Source organism: Bufo bufo, chromosome 7, assembly GCF_905171765.1.
Source record: "Bufo bufo chromosome 7, aBufBuf1.1, whole genome shotgun sequence".
In the NCBI taxonomy this organism is placed as follows: domain Eukaryota; kingdom Metazoa; phylum Chordata; class Amphibia; order Anura; family Bufonidae; genus Bufo; species Bufo bufo.
In genome coordinates, this window is record NC_053395.1 from 161451255 (window position 1) to 161471642 (window position 20388).

At 47.2% G+C, this 20388-nt stretch overlaps 1 protein-coding gene across 1 annotated transcript; it reads left to right on the top strand.

Moving 5' to 3' along the window:
• Positions 1–1341: 1341 nt before the first annotated feature.
• LOC121008803 lies at positions 1342–3599 on the top strand. The gene is made up of 2 exons (XM_040441497.1): positions 1342–2252; positions 2318–3599. The coding sequence occupies exons 1-2, from the start codon at positions 1342–1344 to the stop codon at positions 3597–3599; spliced, it is 2193 nt and encodes a 730-aa protein (XP_040297431.1).
• The last annotated feature ends 16789 nt before the right edge of the window (positions 3600–20388 follow it).

Sequence of the window (20388 nt, forward strand, 5' to 3'; positions counted from 1 at the left end):
CCTTTGGACCATGTGTCCAAATATTTGGAGGCGCGGGTGCGGTGCCCTCTATCCAGAGAGGCCCGCAATAAGCTCAGGGCGGAATGCCCCAGACCGATCATCCCCAACAAGGTCTGCGATACCCCGTCTGTGGATCCGAAAATGATCCAATTCCTTTCTAAAGCGGGTTGGAACCCGCGTAAGGGCCTGGAGTCAGCCCTGCGCTCTTGCCAGGACAAGCTCCTGGACGTGTTCGGCCCTCTAGCCAAGATTTTTGATCTGGCGGAGTCAGCTAAGGCTGAGGGCGGTCAGGTAGACCCAGTAGAGTTGCGCGAATGGGTGCAGCGCGCCATTTGCATTACGGGCAACGTGAATACGTCCCTATCCATGGAACGGCGCAAGGCCATCTTGTTCAAAATTGAACCAAAACTCACAAACCTGGCACTGACAGAGACGGGAAAGGAGGCTCAAGGCCTACTATTTGGAGAGTCCTTCATCAAGGACCTAGGCCGCTATGTAGGCGCTTTCACCGCCCTAGATAAGGCCCAAAGTTCCATGAAAAGAGTTTTCCATGGTAGGGTCTCTACCAGGGCCGGCAGTTTCAGGGGCCGTCTGTCCGGCCGCGCCCAGTACCAGTCCCGTGGCTCGGGTCGAGGCTCCTCACAAAGACCGGCTTTCCAGGAGCACAGGCGGGATCCTGCGCCTTTCTTCCCATCCAGAGGAAATCCTTGGAGATCCAGGGGATATAGAGGACAACCCGGTTCCAGACGCCCCTACGGTAAGACCGCTGCCCCATTTCAATTCTTTAAATGCTTGTGTAGGGGGCAGACTACGTCTCTTTTCTCAGGCCTGGTCCCGCATCACCTCAGACCAATGGGTCCTATCCACGGTCAGGGGTTTTCACATAGAACTGACGTCTTTCCCTCTGTCCATTTCTCTCCCACACCCGGTGGTGTTGTCAGAACAGAACCGCGTTCTGGTGGACTCAGAGTTGTCGGACCTGGTCCGCAAGGGGGCAGTAGAACCAGCCCCGGGACCCCCTTACGGGGTAATCAGCAACATCTTTCTGGTTGCAAAGAAGGGGGGTCAGATGAGACCCGTCATCAATTTACGCGCTCTCAGCGCGTTTGTCGTTTACCGCCATTTCAAAATGGAGGGGATCCACTTACTGCGAGATTTACTGCAGATGGGCGATTGGATGGTCAAATTGGACCTAAAAGACGCTTATCTTACGGTACCGGTAGAGGACGCGTCCAGAAATCTCCTCTGTTTCTCTTGGCAGGGCAGCGTTTGGCGGTTTACGTGCCTCCCATTCGGCCTCTCGTCGGCTCCATGGTGTTCACCAAACTGATGCGTCCAGCCATGGCCTGGCTCCGCAGTCGGGGAGTTCGCCTCATCATTTATCTGGACGATATCCTGATCATGGCTCAGGACCGTTCGGTGTTACTAGACCACCTTCGCTGGACCATGGACCTGCTCTCAGAGCTGGGGTTCCTGCTCAATCGGGAGAAGTCCTGTCTCTCTCCATCCCGAGAGATGGAGTTCCTCGGGTTCATGGTGGATTCCACAGCGGGGACCCTCAGCTTACCATCGGCCAAGATTCGGTCGATTCGCAAAGAACTGCTCAGAGCCAGGTCGTCCCCCCGTATCCCGTTACGTCAGCTGGCGAGGATAATAGGCCTTCTTGCATCATCCATCCAGGCGGTCTTCCCAGCCCCGCTCCATTACCGGGCTTTCCAGCGCCTGAAAATCGCTCATCTACGGAAGGGAGCTTCCTACGCGGACTGGATTCCCTTGGACGAGGAAACCAGGGAGGAGCTGTCCTGGTGGATCCACAACTTGCATGCCTGGAACGGCAAGGCGATTTTTGGTCAGCGCCCGGATTTCGTGGTGGACTCGGACGCCAGCCTATCGGGCTGGGGGGCTCACTGCGAGGGAATCACGACTGGCGGAGGCTGGTCAGAAATAGAGACGGGGTTCCACATCAATGCGTTGGAACTGTTGGCGGGCTCTTTTGCAATCAAGAGCTTCACGAGGGACACGGCCAGATCCTGCATTCAATTGCGTATGGACAACGTGTCAGCTGTACGTTACATCAACGGCATGGGAGGAACCCGGTCCACCATTTTATCACGGTTGGCGAAGGACTTCTGGGACTATTGCCTATCCAAGGAATTGGTGGTCTTGGCAGAATACCTTCCGGGCGTTCACAACATCCACGCGGACTGGAGCTCTCGTCATCTTTCGGATTCCAGCGACTGGCAGTTAGATCCAACGGTGTTCCGCTCCTTGATGTCGATTTGGGGACCTTGCTGTATCGACCTGTTTGCCTCGCGCCTGAACACGCAACTGGCACGATTTTACAGCTGGCGCCCGGATCCGGAAGCCGAGGCCGTGGATGCATTCCTCCAAGATTGGTCCAGAGGGATCCTCTATGCGTTCCCGCCGTTCCAACTGATTCCGCGGACCCTCATTCAAGTGCGCCGGTGTGTCGCGGAACTGACCTTGCTGGTCCCGTTTTGGAGCTCCCAATCATGGTTCCCCCACCTTCTGGAGATGATGGTAGAGATCCCTCGCCTTCTCCCGACGTCGCCGACTCTCCTCCGCAACCCTCGCCGCCAGCCACATCCTCTTCTCCTGGACGGGACACTGCGCCTGCTGGCGTGTCGGATTTCAGGGGACCCTGGGAGGTCCCGGGAGTTTCGGGTACAGCTAAAGTCCTTCTGGAGAACGCATGGGCCCCAGGAACCAGGAGATCTTATAGATCAGCCTGGGGGTTTTGGGCTGACTGGTGCTTGGCTAGGGACTTGGATCCCATTTCAGCACCTGTGACGGAGATTTTACATTTCCTGTCTTCCCTCTTCGACCAGGGCAAGGCGTATCGCACCATCAGCCTGTTCAGATCTGCCATCTCAGCGTCTCACCAAGGCTTTGACGGGACGCCTGCGGGTCAACACCCTTTGGTCTGCCGGCTGATGCGCGGCTCGCGTATGTCTCGACCTCCGAGACCAAGGTTCACCACCACTTGGGACGTGTCTCGTGTTCTCTCCTTTTTGTCTGCTTGGCCCCAGAATTCTGAACTCTCCCTTAGGCAGTTGTCTGCGAAACTGGTCACTCTTCTCTGTTTGATTTCTTGCAAGCGGGTGTCCGATGTCAGGGCTCTGGATCATGATGCCCGCTCCTACACCCCGGAAGGGGTCACGTTTGACATTTCTAGGAGGACTAAGACCCACATACGCTCGGTCTCCTATCCAGTTTTTCCTGCTTCGCCTTCGCTTTGTCCTGTGGCGTGCCTTAAGGAATATGAAGTTCGCACTTCTCCTTATAGATCTCGAGAGCTTCCGAAGCTCTTCCTTTCCACGATTCGGCCTTTTGCTCTGGTGACTACTCCCACGTTGGCGAGGTGGATGAAGTGGATCATGGAGTTGTCGGGCGTGGACGTCTCTCTTTTTTCGGCACATTCCGCTAGGGTGGCATCTGCTACCTCGTTGGCGGTTTCTGGGGCCAGACTTGAAGACATTTTGAAGTTGGCGGATTGGTCCAGTGTCTCCACGTTCAGGGAGTTTTATTTTAGACCAAGTCCTCATGTGTTTTCTTCCATCATTAATAACGTGTCTTAGACTTTGAACTTGCAATAGGAGCCTCCGGGTCTTGTAATAAAATCAGATGATTTTCCTATTTCATGACGTAAAGTCATGATTTTATTAAAGACACGGAGGCGAGTATTGCCCTCCCTTATTTTTCCCTCCCTATGTAAGTATTTATGATTACATGTCTGATGGATTGCTTTGTCTTGAGCATTATGTTTTAACTCTGTGAGTTTTTCCTGAGTAGGTTTTGCGCAACCATGTAGATTGGATATCCTGTATCAATTCGTCTCCTATCACTCTCTATTTTTTCATCCTTTAGGTTGAGACTGAAATGTTGAGCAGTATTCGTTGTTCTGCATGAGGTTTTGGAGGGTCGGCAGTTTCGGTTCCAGCCGATCGTTAAAGTGGACGGGACGAGGACTATTCTGTCAAGACTTCGTTCCGGTTTGTTCCTGGTTCGCGCCCAGATGACTGGCGGTTCCTTCCCGTGATGACCGGAATGTTTCGGTTTCCAGTTTCGTTGGGACTTTTGGGACTCTTGTTACAAAGAAAGAGGAGGTTTTACAGGAGGAGTTACCTATTATACTAGGACTATGGGGAGGGGTTTGGTCACATGTTCATTTTTTTCTTTGCTGCTATTGGTCAGAGTAAAGAAGGAGAATAGCAATACTCGCCTCCGTGTCTTTAATAAAATCATGACTTTACGTCATGAAATAGGAAAATCATCTGATTGTATATAGAGAGTGTGCAGGGGTGATCACTGTACATAGTACTGATTGTATATGGAGAGTGTGCAGGGGTGATCACTGTACATAGTACTGATTGTATATAGAGAGTGTGCAGGAGGGATCACTGTACATAGTACTGATTGTATATAGAGAGTGTGCAGGGTGATCACTGTACATAGTACTGATTGTATATAGAGAGTGTGCAGAGGTGATCACTGTACATAGTACTGATTGTATATAGAGAGTGTGCGGGGGTGATCACTGTACATAGTACTGATTGTATATAGAGAGTGTGCAGGGGTGATTACTGTACATAGTACTGATTGTATATAGAGAGTGTGCAGGAGGGATCACTGTACATAGTACTGATTGTATATAGAGAGTGTGCAGGGGGGATCACTGTACATAGTACTGATTGTATATGGAGAGTGTGCAGGGTGATCACTGTACATAGTACTGATTGTATATAGAGAGTGTGCAGGAGGGATCACTGTACATAGTACTGATTGTATATAGAGAGTGTGCAGGGGTGATCACTGTACATAGTACTGATTGTATATAGAGAGCGTGCAGGGTGATCACTGTACATAGTACTGATTGTATATGGAGAGTGTGCAGGAGGGATCACTGTACATAGTACTGATTGTATATAGAGAGTGTGCAGGGGTGATCACTGTACATAGTACTGATTGTATATAGAGAGTGTGCAGGGTGATCACTGTACATAGTACTGATTGTATATAGAGAGTGTGCAGGGTGATCACTGTACATAGTACTGATTGTATATGGAGAGTGTGCAGGGTGATTACTGTACATAGTAGTGATTGTATATAGAGAGTGTGCAGGAGGGATCACTGTACATAGTACTGATTGTATATAGAGAGTGTGCAGGGGGGATCACTGTACATAGTACTGATTGTATATAGAGAGCGTGCAGGGTGATCACTGTACATAGTACTGATTGTATATGGAGAGTGTGCAGGAGGGATCACTGTACATAGTACTGATTGTATATAGAGAGTGTGCAGGGGTGATCACTGTACATAGTACTGATTGTATATAGAGAGTGTGCAGGGTGATCACTGTACATAGTACTGATTGTATATAGAGAGTGTGCAGGGTGATCACTGTACATAGTACTGATTGTATATGGAGAGTGTGCAGGGTGATTACTGTACATAGTAGTGATTGTATATAGAGAGTGTGCAGGGGGGATCACTGTACATAGTACTGATTGTATATGGAGAGCGTGCAGGGGTGATCACTGTACATAGTACTGATTGTATATAGAGAGTGTGCAGGGGTGATCACTGTACATAGTACTGATTGTATATGGAGAGTGTGCAGGGGTGATCACTGTACATAGTACTGATTGTATATGGAGAGTGTGCGGGGGTGATTACTGTACATAGTACTGATTGTATATAGAGAGTGTGCGGGGTGATCACTGTACACAGTACTGATTGTATATAGAGAGTGTGCAGGGGTGATCACTGTACATAGTACTGATTGTATATAGAGAGTGTGCAGAGGTGATCACTGTACATAGTACTGATTGTATATAGAGAGTGTGCAGGGTGATCACTGTACATAGTACTGATTGTATATAGAGAGTGTGCAGGGGTGATCACTGTACATAGTACTGATTGTATATAGAGAGTGTGCAGGGTGATCACTGTACATAGTACTGATTGTATATAGAGAGTGTGCAGGGTGATCACTGTACATAGTACTGATTGTATATGGAGAGTGTGCAGGGTGATTACTGTACATAGTAGTGATTGTATATAGAGAGTGTGCAGGGGTGATCACTGTACATAGTACTGATTGTATATGGAGAGCGTGCAGGGGTGATCACTGTACATAGTACTGATTGTATATAGAGAGTGTGCAGGGGTGATCACTGTACATAGTACTGATTGTATATAGAGAGTGTGCAGGGTGATCACTGTACATAGTACTGATTGTATATGGAGAGTGTGCAGGGGTGATCACTGTACATAGTACTGATTGTATATAGAGAGTGTGCGGGGGTGATTACTGTACATAGTACTGATTGTATATAGAGAGTGTGCAGGGTGATCACTGTACATAGTACTGATTGTATATAGACAGTGTGCAGGGGTGATCACTGTACATAGTACTGATTGTATATAGAGAGTGTTCAGGGGGGATCACTGTACATAGTACTGATTGTATATAGACAGTGTGCAGGAGGGATCACTGTACATAGTACTGATTGTATATAGAGAGTGTGCAGGGGTGATCACTGTACATCAGGCATGCTCAACCTGCGGCCCTCCAGCTGTTGCAAAACTACAACTCCCATCTTTCCCGGACATCCTACAGCTTTCAGCCTTCAGAAGGGCATGGTGGGAGTTGTAGTTTTAAAACAGCTGGAGGGCCGCAGGTTGAGCATCCCTGCTGTACATAGTACTGATTGTATATATACAGTGTGCAGGGGTGATCACTGTACATAGTACTGATTGTATATAGAGAGTGTGCAGGGGTGATCACTGTACATAGTACTGATTGTATATAGAGAGTGTGCAGGAGGGATCACTGTACATAGTACTGATTGTATATGGAGAGTGTGCAGGGGTGATCACTGTACATAGTACTGATTGTATATAGAGAGTGTGCAGAGGTGATCACTGTACATAGTACTGATTGTATACAGAGAGTGTGCAGGGGTGATCACTGTACATAGTACTGATTGTATATTGAGAGTGTGCAGGGGTGATCACTGTACATAGTACTGATTGTATATAGAGAGTGTGCAGGGGTGATCACTGTACATAGTACTGATTGTATATAGAGAGTGTGCAGGAGTGATCACTGTACATAGTACTGATTGTATACAGAGAGTGTGCAGGGGTGATCACTGTACATAGTACTGATTGTATATGAAGAGTGTGCAGGGGTGATCACTGTACATAGTACTGATTGTATATAGAGAGTGTGCAGGGGTGATCACTGTACATAGTACTGATTGTATATGGAGAGTGTGCAGGGTGATCACTGTACATAGTACTGATTGTATATAGAGAGTGTGCAGGAGGGATCACTGTACATAGTACTGATATTATATAGAGAGTGTGCAGGGGTGATCACTGTACATAGTACTGATTGTATATGAAGAGTGTGCAGGGGTGATCACTGTACATAGTACTGATTGTATATAGAGAGTGTGCAGGGTGATCACTGTACATAGTACTGATTGTATATAGAGAGTGTGCAGGGGGTGATCACTGTACATAGTACTGATTGTATATAGAGAGTGTGCAGGAGGGATCACTGTACATAGTACTGATTGTATATAGAGAGTGTGCAGGAGGGATCACTGTACATAGTACTGATTGTATATAGAGAGTGTGCAGGGGTGATCACTGTACATAATACTGATTGTATATAGAGAGTGTGCAGGAGGGATCACTGTACATAGTACTGATTGTATATAGAGAGTGTGCAGAGGTGATCACTGTACATAGTACTGATTGTATATGGAGAGTGTGCAGGGGTGATCACTGTACATAGTACTGATTGTATATGGAGAGTGTGCAGGGGTGATCACTGTACATAGTACTGATTGTATATAGAGAGTGTGCAGGAGGGATCACTGTACATAGTACTGATTGTATACAGAGAGTGTGCAGGGTGATCACTGTACATAGTACTGATTGTATACAGAGAGTGTGCAGGGTGATCACTGTACATAGTACTGATTGTATATAGAGAGTGTGCAGGGGTGATCACTGTACATAGTACTGATTGTATATAGAGAGTGTGCAGGGGTGATCACTGTACATAGTACTGATTGTATATAGACAGTGTGCAGGAGGGATCACTGTACATAGTACTAATTGTATATAGAGAGTGTGCAGGGGTGATCACTGTACATAGTACTGATTGTATATAGAGAGTGTACAGGAGGGATCACTGTACATAGTACTGATTGTATACAGAGAGTGTGCAGGGGGGATCACTGTACATAGGACTGATTGTATACAGAGAGTGTGCAGGGGTGATCACTGTACATTGTACTGATTGTATATAGAGAGTGTGCAGGGGTGATCACTGTACATAGTACTGATTGTATACAGAGAGTGTGCAGGGGTGATCACTGTACATAGTACTGATTATATATAGAGAGTGTGCAGGGTGATCACTGTACATAGTACTGATTGTATATAGAGAGTGTGCAGGGGTGATCACTGTACATAGTACTGATTGTATATAGAGAGTGTGCAGGGGTGATCACTGTACATAGTACTGATTGTATATAGAGAGTGTGCAGGGGGGATCACTGTACATAGTACTGATTTTATTACAAGACCCGGAGGCTCGTATTGCTATTCTCCTTCTTTACTCTGACCAATAGCAGCAAAGACAAAAATATTGAAACATTTGAACAGCCCCTCCCCATAGTCCTAGTATAACAGGCCACACTTCCTGTAAATCCTCCTCTTTCTTTGCTGCTGACCGCAGAGATAAGTACCTATGATATATGTGGGATTATTATTACTATTATGTAGTTTTTTCCCCCCCCTTTTTTGGGTTATGGGATATACTGTTGTTTCAAGTTTGATTTACAGGCTCTCCCCTGTTTCTTGTGCCGTTTAACCCCTTGACACAGCTCTGGTGTCCCTGTTATTCAGGAGAACCCCTTTATATACCGATTATCTCCTTTTGGGGTTATGTATCCCCTTCTGTCTGTCCTTTCCTAGTCGGTGATTGTCTTTTTTTGGCTCTGACTGAGTTTTTCCTCAGTCCCTTCAATCTGCTTACTCCCCCACGGTCCCCCCTCCTCCCTCGGCTGTTTTTCGCGCCGCGGCTCACCTCTTATCTTGCCGCCGGCTCTCCTGCTTGCTGCGCTTCGCTCCGCCCGAGATCTCGCGAGATCTCGGGCGCTTCCGCTTCCGGTTTCTCAGTGCGGCGCTCCGGAGTCTCGGCGACACTGCCTGCATCTGCTCCGGCTCCTGTGCATCAGCGGCCTCTGCTGCTCTTCGGCTCCTACCTCTTAAGGTTTTTCAATCCCCACTTTAGCTTCTCCCTGGCTGGGGAAAATCCTCACCAGCGGAGCTCATAGGGTAGGATTCTAGTTATAAATTAACCCTATCACTACCAATATCGAGGCAGGCTGTGTTATCATGCCTAATACAAGCCACAGTGGGCAAGGCCCTAGTGAGGAGGACATGCCTCAAGTTGATTTAACCCCTTCTGGGGAGGTTTGTGACACAGTGATGTCCCCTGTGGATCAATCCCTGGCTTTTCAAAACACATTATCAAATGTGATTGCTGCGGCTATGGGATCAATGACCTCAGTCATTTCCCAGTCCATTGCCCAGGCCCTTGCTACCCATCCAGCTGCCTCTCCCACCCCACAGCCCGCTACGGTTTCTAAACCAGCCGGGCCAGGGCCATCAGCCTCCAGAAAACGCATGACTGGTGACGATGTTTCCACCAATGTTGGCGCGCTAGGTCCGCGCAAAAGAGCCTGCACGCGTCAGGCAGAACGTACGCGAAACTGGAAATGTGCTAGAGCACAGCAGGATACAGCTTCCGACTCTGAAGTCGGTTCTGATGAGGAGGCTTTAGATGACGCCTATGAGGAGGCAGAGGACGACCCTTCTGGGGTCATAGATTCTAACCCCTTACCTGGGTGTAGCTCCATGGTTTCGGCAGCAGATGTTTTCCCTGCTTCGTTGACAGATCCCTCAGGGGAACCTCTGTTTGACCCGGATTCCCTCCACCACCCTCGGTCGGCGGAGTGGTTGCCAATGGATCACGTATCCAAATATTTGGAGGCCCGCGTGCGTTGCCCCCTCTCCAAAGAGGCGCGCAACAAACTTAGGGCAGAATTCCCCAGGCCCATAGTTCCCAACAGGGTTTGTGAGACTCCAGCGGTAGACCCCAAGATGACCCAATTCCTCACCAAATCTGGGTGGAATCCGAGGAAGGGTTTGGAGTCGGCTCTGCGCGCTTGTCAGGACAAGGTCCTGGACATATTTGGCCCCCTGGCAAAGATCTTCGACTTGGCCGAAGCTGCCAAGGCTGAGGGTAGGCAGGTAGACCCTCTAGAGCTGCGCGAGTGGGTGCAGCGCGCAATTTGCGTAGCAGGAAACGTGAACACGTCCCTGGCTATTGAACGGCGCAAGGCCATCCTTTTTAAAATTGAGCCAAAACTCTCCAACTTGGCGCTTACCGAAGCCGGTAAGGAGGCCCAGGGCTTGCTCTTTGGCGAGTCCTTTATCAAGGACTTAGGACGATTCGTCGGTGCTTTTACTGCACTCGACAAAGCCCAAAGTTCAATGAAACGGGTGTTTCATGGTAGGGTCTCTACCAGGGCCGGCAGTTTCAGGGGCCGCCTGTCCGGCCGTGCCCACTTTCAAGCCCGTGGTTCGGGCCGAGGCTCCTTCGCCCAGAGACCTGCATTCCAGGACCAAAGGCGAGAGACACCATCCTTTTTCCCTTCCCGGGGAGGATCCTGGAGACCTAGAGGATACAGAGGACACCCTGGTTCCAGACGTCCCTACGGTAAGACCAATGCCTCATGTCAATTCTTTAACTGTTTGCGTAGGGGGCAGACTCCGGCTCTTTTCTCAAGCTTGGTCACGTATCACCTCGGACCAATGGATTCTATCCACGGTCAGGGGTTTCCACATAGAGCTGACATCCTCTCATCTACCCATTACGCCCCCACACCCTGCAGTGCTGTCGGTAGAAAGCCGCTTACTGGTGGACTCAGAGTTATCAGATCTCTTCCGCAAAGGGGCCATAGAGCTGGCACCGGCATCCCCGGGTGCGATAATCAGCAACATCTTCTTGGTGGCGAAAAAAGGGGGCCAGCTGCGGCCCGTCATCAATTTACGCGCCCTCAACGCGTTCGTCAGGTACCGCCATTTCAAGATGGAAGGCATCCATCTACTTCGGGACCCTCCTTCAGGTGGGCGATTGGATGGTCAAGTTGGACCTGAAGGACGCTTATCTTACCGTCCCTGTCGAGGACGCGTCCAGGAACCTTCTATGCTTCTCTTGGAAGGACAGGATTTGGCGGTTTACTTGCCTCCCTTTCGGCCTCTCTTCAGCTCCATGGTGCTTCACCAAGCTGATGCGCCCGGCCATGGCCTGGTTACGCAGTCGGGGAGTTCGCCTCATCGTCTATCTGGACGACATCCTGATCATGGCACAGGACCATTCGGTGTTACTGTATCACCTTCGCTGGACAATGGATCTCCTGTCGGATCTGGGTTTCCTCCTCAATCAGGAGAAGTCCTGTCTCACTCCGGCGTGCAAGATGGAGTTCCTGGGGTTTCTGGTGGATTCCACAGCAGGAACTCTCAGCCTACCACCGGCCAAGGTCCGGTCCATACGGAAGGAATTGGGCAGAGCCAAGTCATCTTCCCAGATCCCTTTGCGCCAACTAGCAAGGATCATAGGCCTTCTGGCCTCATCCATTCAGGCGGTCTTCCCGGCCCCACTACATTACCGGGCTCTCCAACGACTGAAGATCTCCCACCTGCGGACGGGGGCTTCCTATGCGGATTGGATTTCCCTGGACGAGGAAACCAAGGAGGAGCTATCCTGGTGGATCCTCAATTTGCAGGCTTGGAATGGCAAGGCCATTTTCGGTCATCGTCCGGACTTCGTGGTAGATTCGGATGCCAGCCTGTCGGGCTGGGGTGCTCATTGCGAGGGGATCTCAACCGGAGGCGGCTGGTCAGCGGACGAAGCGGGATTCCACATCAATGCGCTGGAACTGTTGGCAGGTTCGTTTGCAATCAAGAGTTTCACGAGAGACACGGCCAAAGCCTGCATTCAACTTCGCATGGACAACGTGTCGGCAGTGCATTACATCAATGGCATGGGCGGAACCCGTTCCACCATTCTATCTCGGTTGGCGAAGGATTTCTGGGACTACTGCCTGGACAAGGAGTTGATTGTCTTGGCAGAATATCTTCCAGGCGTCCAGAACTTTCGGGCGGACTGGAGCTCTCGATATCTCTCCGACTCCAGCGACTGGCAGTTAGATCCAGCGGTGTTCCGTTCCTTAACATCTCTGTGGGGTCCTTGCTGTATCGACCTGTTTGCCTCCCGCCTGAACACGCAGCTGCCACGTTTCTACAGTTGGCGCCCGGACCCGGAGGCCGAAGCGGTAGACGCGTTCCTACAGGATTGGTCCAGGGGCCTGCTGTACGCATTTCCTCCTTTCCAGCTGATTCCCAGGACCCTGATTCAAGTACGCCGTCATGCAGCGGATCTGGTTCTTCTGGTCCCGTTTTGGAATTCCCAGTCGTGGTTTCCTCACCTTCTGGAGATGATGATAGAGACCCCGTGCCTGCTCCCGACATCTCAGACTCTCCTCCGAGGTCCGAATCACCAACCACACCCTCTTCTCCTGGACGGATCCCTGCGCCTGTTGGCATGTCGAATTTCAGGGGACCCTGGGAGGTCCCGGGAGTTTCGGGAACAGCTAGAGTCCTCTTGGAGAACGCTTGGGCCCCAGGAACCAGAAGATCTTACAGATCTGCCTGGGGATCTTGGGATCGCTGGTGCGTGGCTAGGGACTTGGATCCCGTTTCGGCACCTGTGACGGAGATTTTGCATTTCCTGTCTTCTCTTTTCGACCAGGGTAAGGCCTATCGCACGATCAGCCTTTTCAGATCGGCCATTTCTGCGTCCCATCAGGGATTTGATGGTACTCCCGCGGGCCAACATCCTTTGGTATGCCGTCTCTTGCGGGGCTCTCGGATGTCTCGTCCTCCTAGGCCTAGATTTTCTTCTACTTGGGACGTGTCTTGTGTCCTTTCCTTTTTGTCTTCTTGGCCTCAGAATACAGACCTTTCCTTAAGGCAACTGTCGGCGAAGCTTGTCACTCTTTTCTGTCTAATTTCCTGCAAGCGGGTGTCCGACGTCCGGGCTTTGGATTATGATGCCCGCTCGTACACTCCGGAGGGGGTCTCTTTTGACATCTCTAGGAGGACCAAGACTCACATTCGTTCAGTCGCTTATCCTGCCTTCCCGGCCTCGCCTTCTCTTTGTCCGGTGGAATGCCTCAAGGAATATGAAGCTCGCACGTCACTTCATCGTTCGCGAGAATTTTCTCATCTCTTCCTCTCTACCATTCGTCCTTTTGCCCCAGTGACCACTCCCACGCTGGCTAGGTGGATGAAGTGGATCATGGAATTGGCGGGCGTGGACACTTCTATTTTTTCGCCGCATTCCGCTAGGGGGGCATCTGCTACCTCTTTAGCGGTTTCTGGCGCCAGACTGGAGGACATTTTAAAATTGGCGGACTGGTCCAGAGTATCCACGTTCAGGGAATTTTATTTTCGGCCAGGTCCTCACGTTTTTTCATCGATCATTGAGAATTTATCTTAAACTTTGAACTTGCAATACGAGCCTCCGGGTCTTGTAATAAAATCAGGTGATTTTCCTATTTCATGACGTAAAGTCATGATTTTATTAAAGACACGGAGGCGAGTATTGCCCACCCTATGGTCCCTCCCTATATGTATGTTTATTATTATGAAGGATGTTTTTTCCGAAAGATATTATTGATTTGTGGTCATAATGCATGTTGTTTTAACTCTATGAGTTTTTCCTGAGTAGGTTTGTCGCAACCAGTTGATTTTGGATACCATGTCCCTATTGGTTTCTATCATTCTCTGTTTTTTCACCTTTTCAGGTTGAGACCGGCCTGGTGTGCTGCATCCATTTGTTTACGTCGTCGACAGTTCGGTTCCAGACGATCGTTTGATATGGACAGGACGAGGAGCATCCTGCGGTGTTGTTCCAGTTTCGCTTCCGGACGGAAGGCGGTGGTTGTTCCTTGATGTTCTGGGACTCTTGGTTTTCCGGTTCAGTTGGAATTTCGGTTTCGTGTTACAAAGAAAGAGGAGGATTTACAGGAAGTGTGGCCTGTTATACTAGGACTATGGGGAGGGGCTGTTCAAATGTTTCAATATTTTTGTCTTTGCTGCTATTGGTCAGAGTAAAGAAGGAGAATAGCAATACTCGCCTCCGTGTCTTTAATAAAATCATGACTTTACGTCATGAAATAGGAAAATCACCTGATTGTATATAGAGAGTGTGCAGGGATGATCACTGTACATAGTACTGATTGTATATAGAGAGTGTGCAGGGGGTGATCACTGTACACAGTACTGATTGTATATAGAGAGTGTGCAGAGGTGATCACTGTACATAGTACTGATTGTATATAGAGAGTGTGCAGGGGTGATCACTGTACATAGTACTGATTGTATATAGAGAGTGTGCAGGGGGGATCACTGTACATAGTACTGATTGTATACAGAGAGTGTGCAGGGTGATCACTGTACATAGTACTGATTGTATATAGAGAGTGTGCGGAGTGATCACTGTACATAGTACTGATTGTATATAGAGAGTGTGCAGGGGTGATCACTGTACATAGTACTGATTGTATACAGAGAGTGTGCAGAGGTGATCACTGTACATAGTACTGATTGTATATAGAGAGTGTGCAGGGTGATCACTGTACATAGTACTGATTGTATATAGAGAGTGTGCAGGGGTGATCACTGTACATAGTACTGATTGTATATAGAGAGTGTGCAGGGGTGATCACTGTACATAGTACTGATTGTATATAGAGAGTGTGCAGGGGGGATCACTGTACATAGTACTGATTGTATACAGAGAGTGTGCGGAGTGATCACTGTACATAGTACTGATTGTATATAGAGAGTGTGCAGGGGTGATCACTGTACATAGTACTGATTGTATATAGAGAGTGTGCGGAGTGATCACTGTACATAGTACTGATTGTATATAGAGAGTGTGCAGGGGTGATCACTGTACATAGTACTGATTGTATACAGAGAGTGTGCAGGGTGATCACTGTACATAGTACTGATTGTATATAGACAGTGTGCAGGGGTGATCACTGTACATAGTACTGATTGTATATGGAGAGTGTGCAGGGGTGATCACTGTACATAGTACTGATTGTATATAGAGAGTGTGCAGGGGTGATCACTGTACATAGTACTGATTGTATATAGACAGTGTGCAGGGTGATCACTGTACATAGTACTGATTGTATATAGACAGTGTGCAGGGGTGATCACTGTACATAGTACTGATTGTATATGGAGAGTGTGCAGGGGTGATCACTGTACATAGTACTGATTGTATATAGAGAGTGTGCAGGGGTGATCACTGTACATAGTACTGATTGTATATAGACAGTGTGCAGGGTGATCACTGTACATAGTACTGATTGTATATGGAGAGTGTGCAGGGGTGATCACTGTACATAGTACTGATTGTATATGGAGAGTGTGCAGGGTGATTACTGTACATAGTAGTGATTGTATATAGAGAGTGTGCAGGGGTGATCACTGTACATAGTACTGATTGTATATGGAGAGTGTGCAGGGGTGATCACTGTACATAGTACTGATTGTATATGGAGAGCGTGCAGGGGTGATCACTGTACATAGTACTGATTGTATATAGAGAGTGTGCAGGGGTGATCACTGTACATAGTACTGATTGTATATAGAGAGTGTGCAGGGTGATCACTGTACATAGTACTGATTGTATATGGAGAGTGTGCAGGGGTGATCACTGTACATAGTACTGATTGTATATAGAGAGTGTGCGGGGGTGATTACTGTACATAGTACTGATTGTATATAGAGAGTGTGCAGGGTGATCACTGTACATAGTACTGATTGTATATAGAGAGTGTGCAGGAGGGATCACTGTACATAGTACTGATTGTATATAGAGAGTGTGCAGGGGTGATCACTGTACATAGTACTGATTGTATATAGAGAGTGTGCAGGGGTGATCACTGTACATAGTACTGATTGTATATAGAGAGTGTGCAGGGGTGATCACTGTACATAGTACTGATTGTATATAGAGAGTGTGCAGGGGTGATCACTGTACATAGTACTGATTGTATATAGAGAGTGTGCAGGGGTGATCACTGTACATAGTACTGATTGTATATAGAGAGTGTGCAGGGGTGATCACTGTACATAGTACTGATTGTATATAGAGAGTGTGCAGGAGTGATCACTGTACATAGTACTGATTGTATACAGAGAGTGTGCAGGGGTGATCACTGTACATAGTACTGATTGTATATGAAGAGTGTGCAGGGGTGATCACTGTACATAGTACTGATTGTATATGGAGAGTGTGCAGGGTGATCACTGTACATAGTACTGATTGTATATAGAGAGTGTGCAGGAGGGATCACTGTACATAGTACTGATATTATATAGAGAGTGTGCAGGGGTGATCACTGTACATAGTACTGATTGTATATGAAGAGTGTGCAGGGGTGATCACTGTACATAGTACTGATTGTATATAGAGAGTGTGCAGGGGTGATCACTGTACATAGTACTGATTGTATATAGAGAGTGTGCAGGGGTGATCACTGTACATAGTACTGATTGTATATAGAGAGTGTGCAGGAGTGATCACTGTACATAGTACTGATTGTATATGGAGAGTGTGCAGGGGTGATCACTGTACATAGTACTGATTGTATATAGAGAGTGTTCAGGGATGATCACTGTTCATAGTACTGATTGTATATAGAGAGTGTGCAGGGTGATCACTGTACATAGTACTGATTGTATATAGAGAGTGTGCAGGAGGGATCACTGTACATAGTACTGATTGTATATAGAGAGTGTGCAGGGGTGATCACTGTACATAGTACTGATTGTATATAGAGAGTGTGCAGGAGGGATCACTGTACATAGTACTGATTGTATATAGACAGTGTGCGGGGGTGATCACTGTACATAGTACTGATTGTATATAGAGAGTGTGCAGGGGTGATCACTGTACATAGTACTGATTGTATATAGAGAGTGTGCAGGGTGATCACTGTACATAGTACTGATTGTATATAGAGAGTGTGCAGGGTGATCACTGTACATAGTGCTGATTGTATATAGAGAGTGTGCAGGGTGATTACTGTACATAGTACTGATTGTATATAGAGAGTGTGCAGGGTGATCACTGTACATAGTACTGATTGTATATAGAGAGTGTGCAGGGGTGATCACTGTACATAGTGCTGATTGTATATAGAGAGTGTGCAGGGGTGATCACTGTACATAGTACTGATTGTATATAGAGAGTGTGCGGGGGTGATCACTGTACATAGTACTGATTGTATATAGAGAGTGTGCAGGGGTGATCACTGTACATAGTACTGATTGTATATAGAGAGTGTGCAGGAGGGATCACTGTACATAGTACTGATTGTATATAGAGAGTGTGCAGGAGGGATCACTGTACATAGTACTGATTGTATATAGAGAGTGTGCAGGGTGATCACTGTACATAGTACTGATTGTATATGGAGAGTGTGCAGGGGTGATCACTGTACATAGTACTGATTGTATATAGAGAGTGTGCAGGGTGATCACTGTACATAGTACTGATTGTATATAGAGAGTGTGCAGGGGGTGATCACTGTACATAGTACTGATTGTATATAGAGAGTGTGCAGGGGTGATCACTGTACATAGTACTGATTGTATATGGAGAGTGTGCAGGGGTGATCACTGTACATAGTACTGATTGTATATAGAGAGTGTGCAGGGTGATCACTGTACATAGGACTGATTGTATATAGAGAGTGTGCAGGGGGTGATCACTGTACATAGTACTGATTGTATATAGAGAGTGTGCAGGGGTGATTACTGTACATAGTACTGATTGTATATAGAGAGTGTGCAGGGATGATCACTGTACATAGTACTGATTGTATATAGAGAGTGTGCAGGGGTGATCACTGTACATAGTACTGATTGTATATAGAGAGTGTGCAGGAGGGATCACTGTACATAGTACTGATTGTATACAGAGAGTGTGCAGGGGTGATCACTGTACATAGTACTGATTGTATATAGAGAGTGTGCAGGGTGATCACTGTACATAGTACTGATTGTATATAGAGAGTGTGCAGGGATGATCACTGTACATAGTACTGATTGTATATGGAGAGTGTGCAGGAGTGATCACTGTACATAGTACTGATTGTATATAGAGAGTGTGCAGGGGTGATCACTGTACATAGTACTGATTGTATATAGAGAGTGTTCAGGGGGGATCACTGTACATAGTACTGATTGTATATAGAGAGTGTGCAGGAGGGATCACTGTACATAGTACTGATTGTATACAGAGAGTGTGCAGGGGTGATCACTGTACATAGTACTGATTGTATATAGAGAGTGTGCAGGGATGATCACTGTACATAGTACTGATTGTATATAGAGAGTGTGCAGGGGTGATCACTGTACATAGTACTGATTGTATATAGAGAGTGTGCAGGAGGGATCACTGTACATAGTACTGATTGTATACAGAGAGTGTGCAGGGTGATCACTGTACATAGTACTGATTGTATATAGACTGTGCAGGGTGATCACTGTACATAGTACTGATTGTATATAGAGAGTGTGCAGGGGTGATCACTGTACATAGTACTGATTGTATATAGAGAGTGTGCAGGGGTGATCACTGTACATAGTACTGATTGTATATAGAGAGTGTGCAGGGTGATCACTGTACATAGTACTGACTGTATATGGAGAGTGTGCAGGGGTGATCACTGTACATAGTACTGATTGTATATAGAGAGTGTGCAGGGGTGATCACTGTACATAGTACTGATTGTATATAGACTGTGCAGGGTGATCACTGTACATAGTACTGATTGTATATAGAGAGTGTGCAGGGGGGATCACTGTACATAATACTGATTGTATATAGAGAGTGTGCGGGGGTGATCACTGTACATAGTGCTGATTGTATATAGAGAGTGTGCAGGGGTGATCACTGTACATAGTACTGATTGTATATGGAGAGTGTGCAGGAGGGATTACTGTACATAGTACTGATTGTATATAGAGAGTGTGCAGGGGTGATCACTGTACATAGTACTGATTGTATATGGAGAGTGTGCAGGAGGGATTACTGTACATAATACTGATTGTATATAGAGAGTGTGCAGGAGGGATCACTGTACATAGTACTGATTGTATATAGAGAGTGTGCGGGGGTGATCACTGTACACAGTACTGATTGTATATAGAGAGTGTGCAGGGTGATCACTGTACATAGTACTGATTGTATATAGAGAGTGTGCAGGGTGATCACTGTACATAGTACTGATTGTATATAGAGAGTGTGCAGGGTGATCACTGTACATAGTACTGATTGTATATAGAGAGTGTGCAGGGGGTGATCACTGTACATAGTACTGATTGTATATAGAGAGTGTGCAGGGGTGATCACTGTACATAGTACTGATTGTATATGGAGAGTGTGCAGGGGTGATCACTGTACATAGTACTGATTGTATATAGAGAGTGTGCAGGGTGATCACTGTACATAGGACTGATTGTATATAGAGAGTGTGCAGGGGGTGATCACTGTACATAGTACTGATTGTATATAGAGAGTGTGCAGGGGTGATTACTGTACATAGTACTGATTGTATATAGAGAGTGTGCAGGGATGATCACTGTACATAGTACTGATTGTATATAGAGAGTGTGCAGGGTGATCACTGTACATAGGACTGATTGTATATAGAGAGTGTGCAGGAGGGATCACTGTACATAGTACTGATTGTATATAGAGAGTGTGCAGGAGTGATCACTGTACATAGTACTGATTGTATATAGAGAGTGTGCAGGGGTGATCACTGTACATAGTACTGATTGTATATAGAGAGTGTGCAGGGGTGATCACTGTACATAGTACTGATTGTATATAGAGAGTGTGCAGGGGGGATCACTGTACATAGTACTGATTGTATATAGAGAGTGTGCAGGAGGGATCACTGTACATAGTACTGATTGTATACAGAGAGTGTGCAGGGGTGATCACTGTACATAGTACTGATTGTATATAGAGAGTGTGCAGGGTGATCACTGTACATAGTACTGATTGTATATAGAGAGTGTGCAGGGATGATCACTGTACATAGTACTGATTGTATATGGAGAGTGTGCAGGAGTGATCACTGTACATAGTACTGATTGTATATAGAGAGTGTG

Coding starts and splice junctions, on each gene's coding strand:
- LOC121008803 (XM_040441497.1), top strand. CDS start 1,342: ATGGCCTGGCTCCGCAGTCGGGGAGTTCGCCTCATCATTTATCTGGAC. Junction 2,253..2,317: donor AGCGACTGGCAGTTAGATCC/AACGGTGTTCCG, acceptor TTGCCTCGCGCC/TGAACACGCAACTGGCACGA.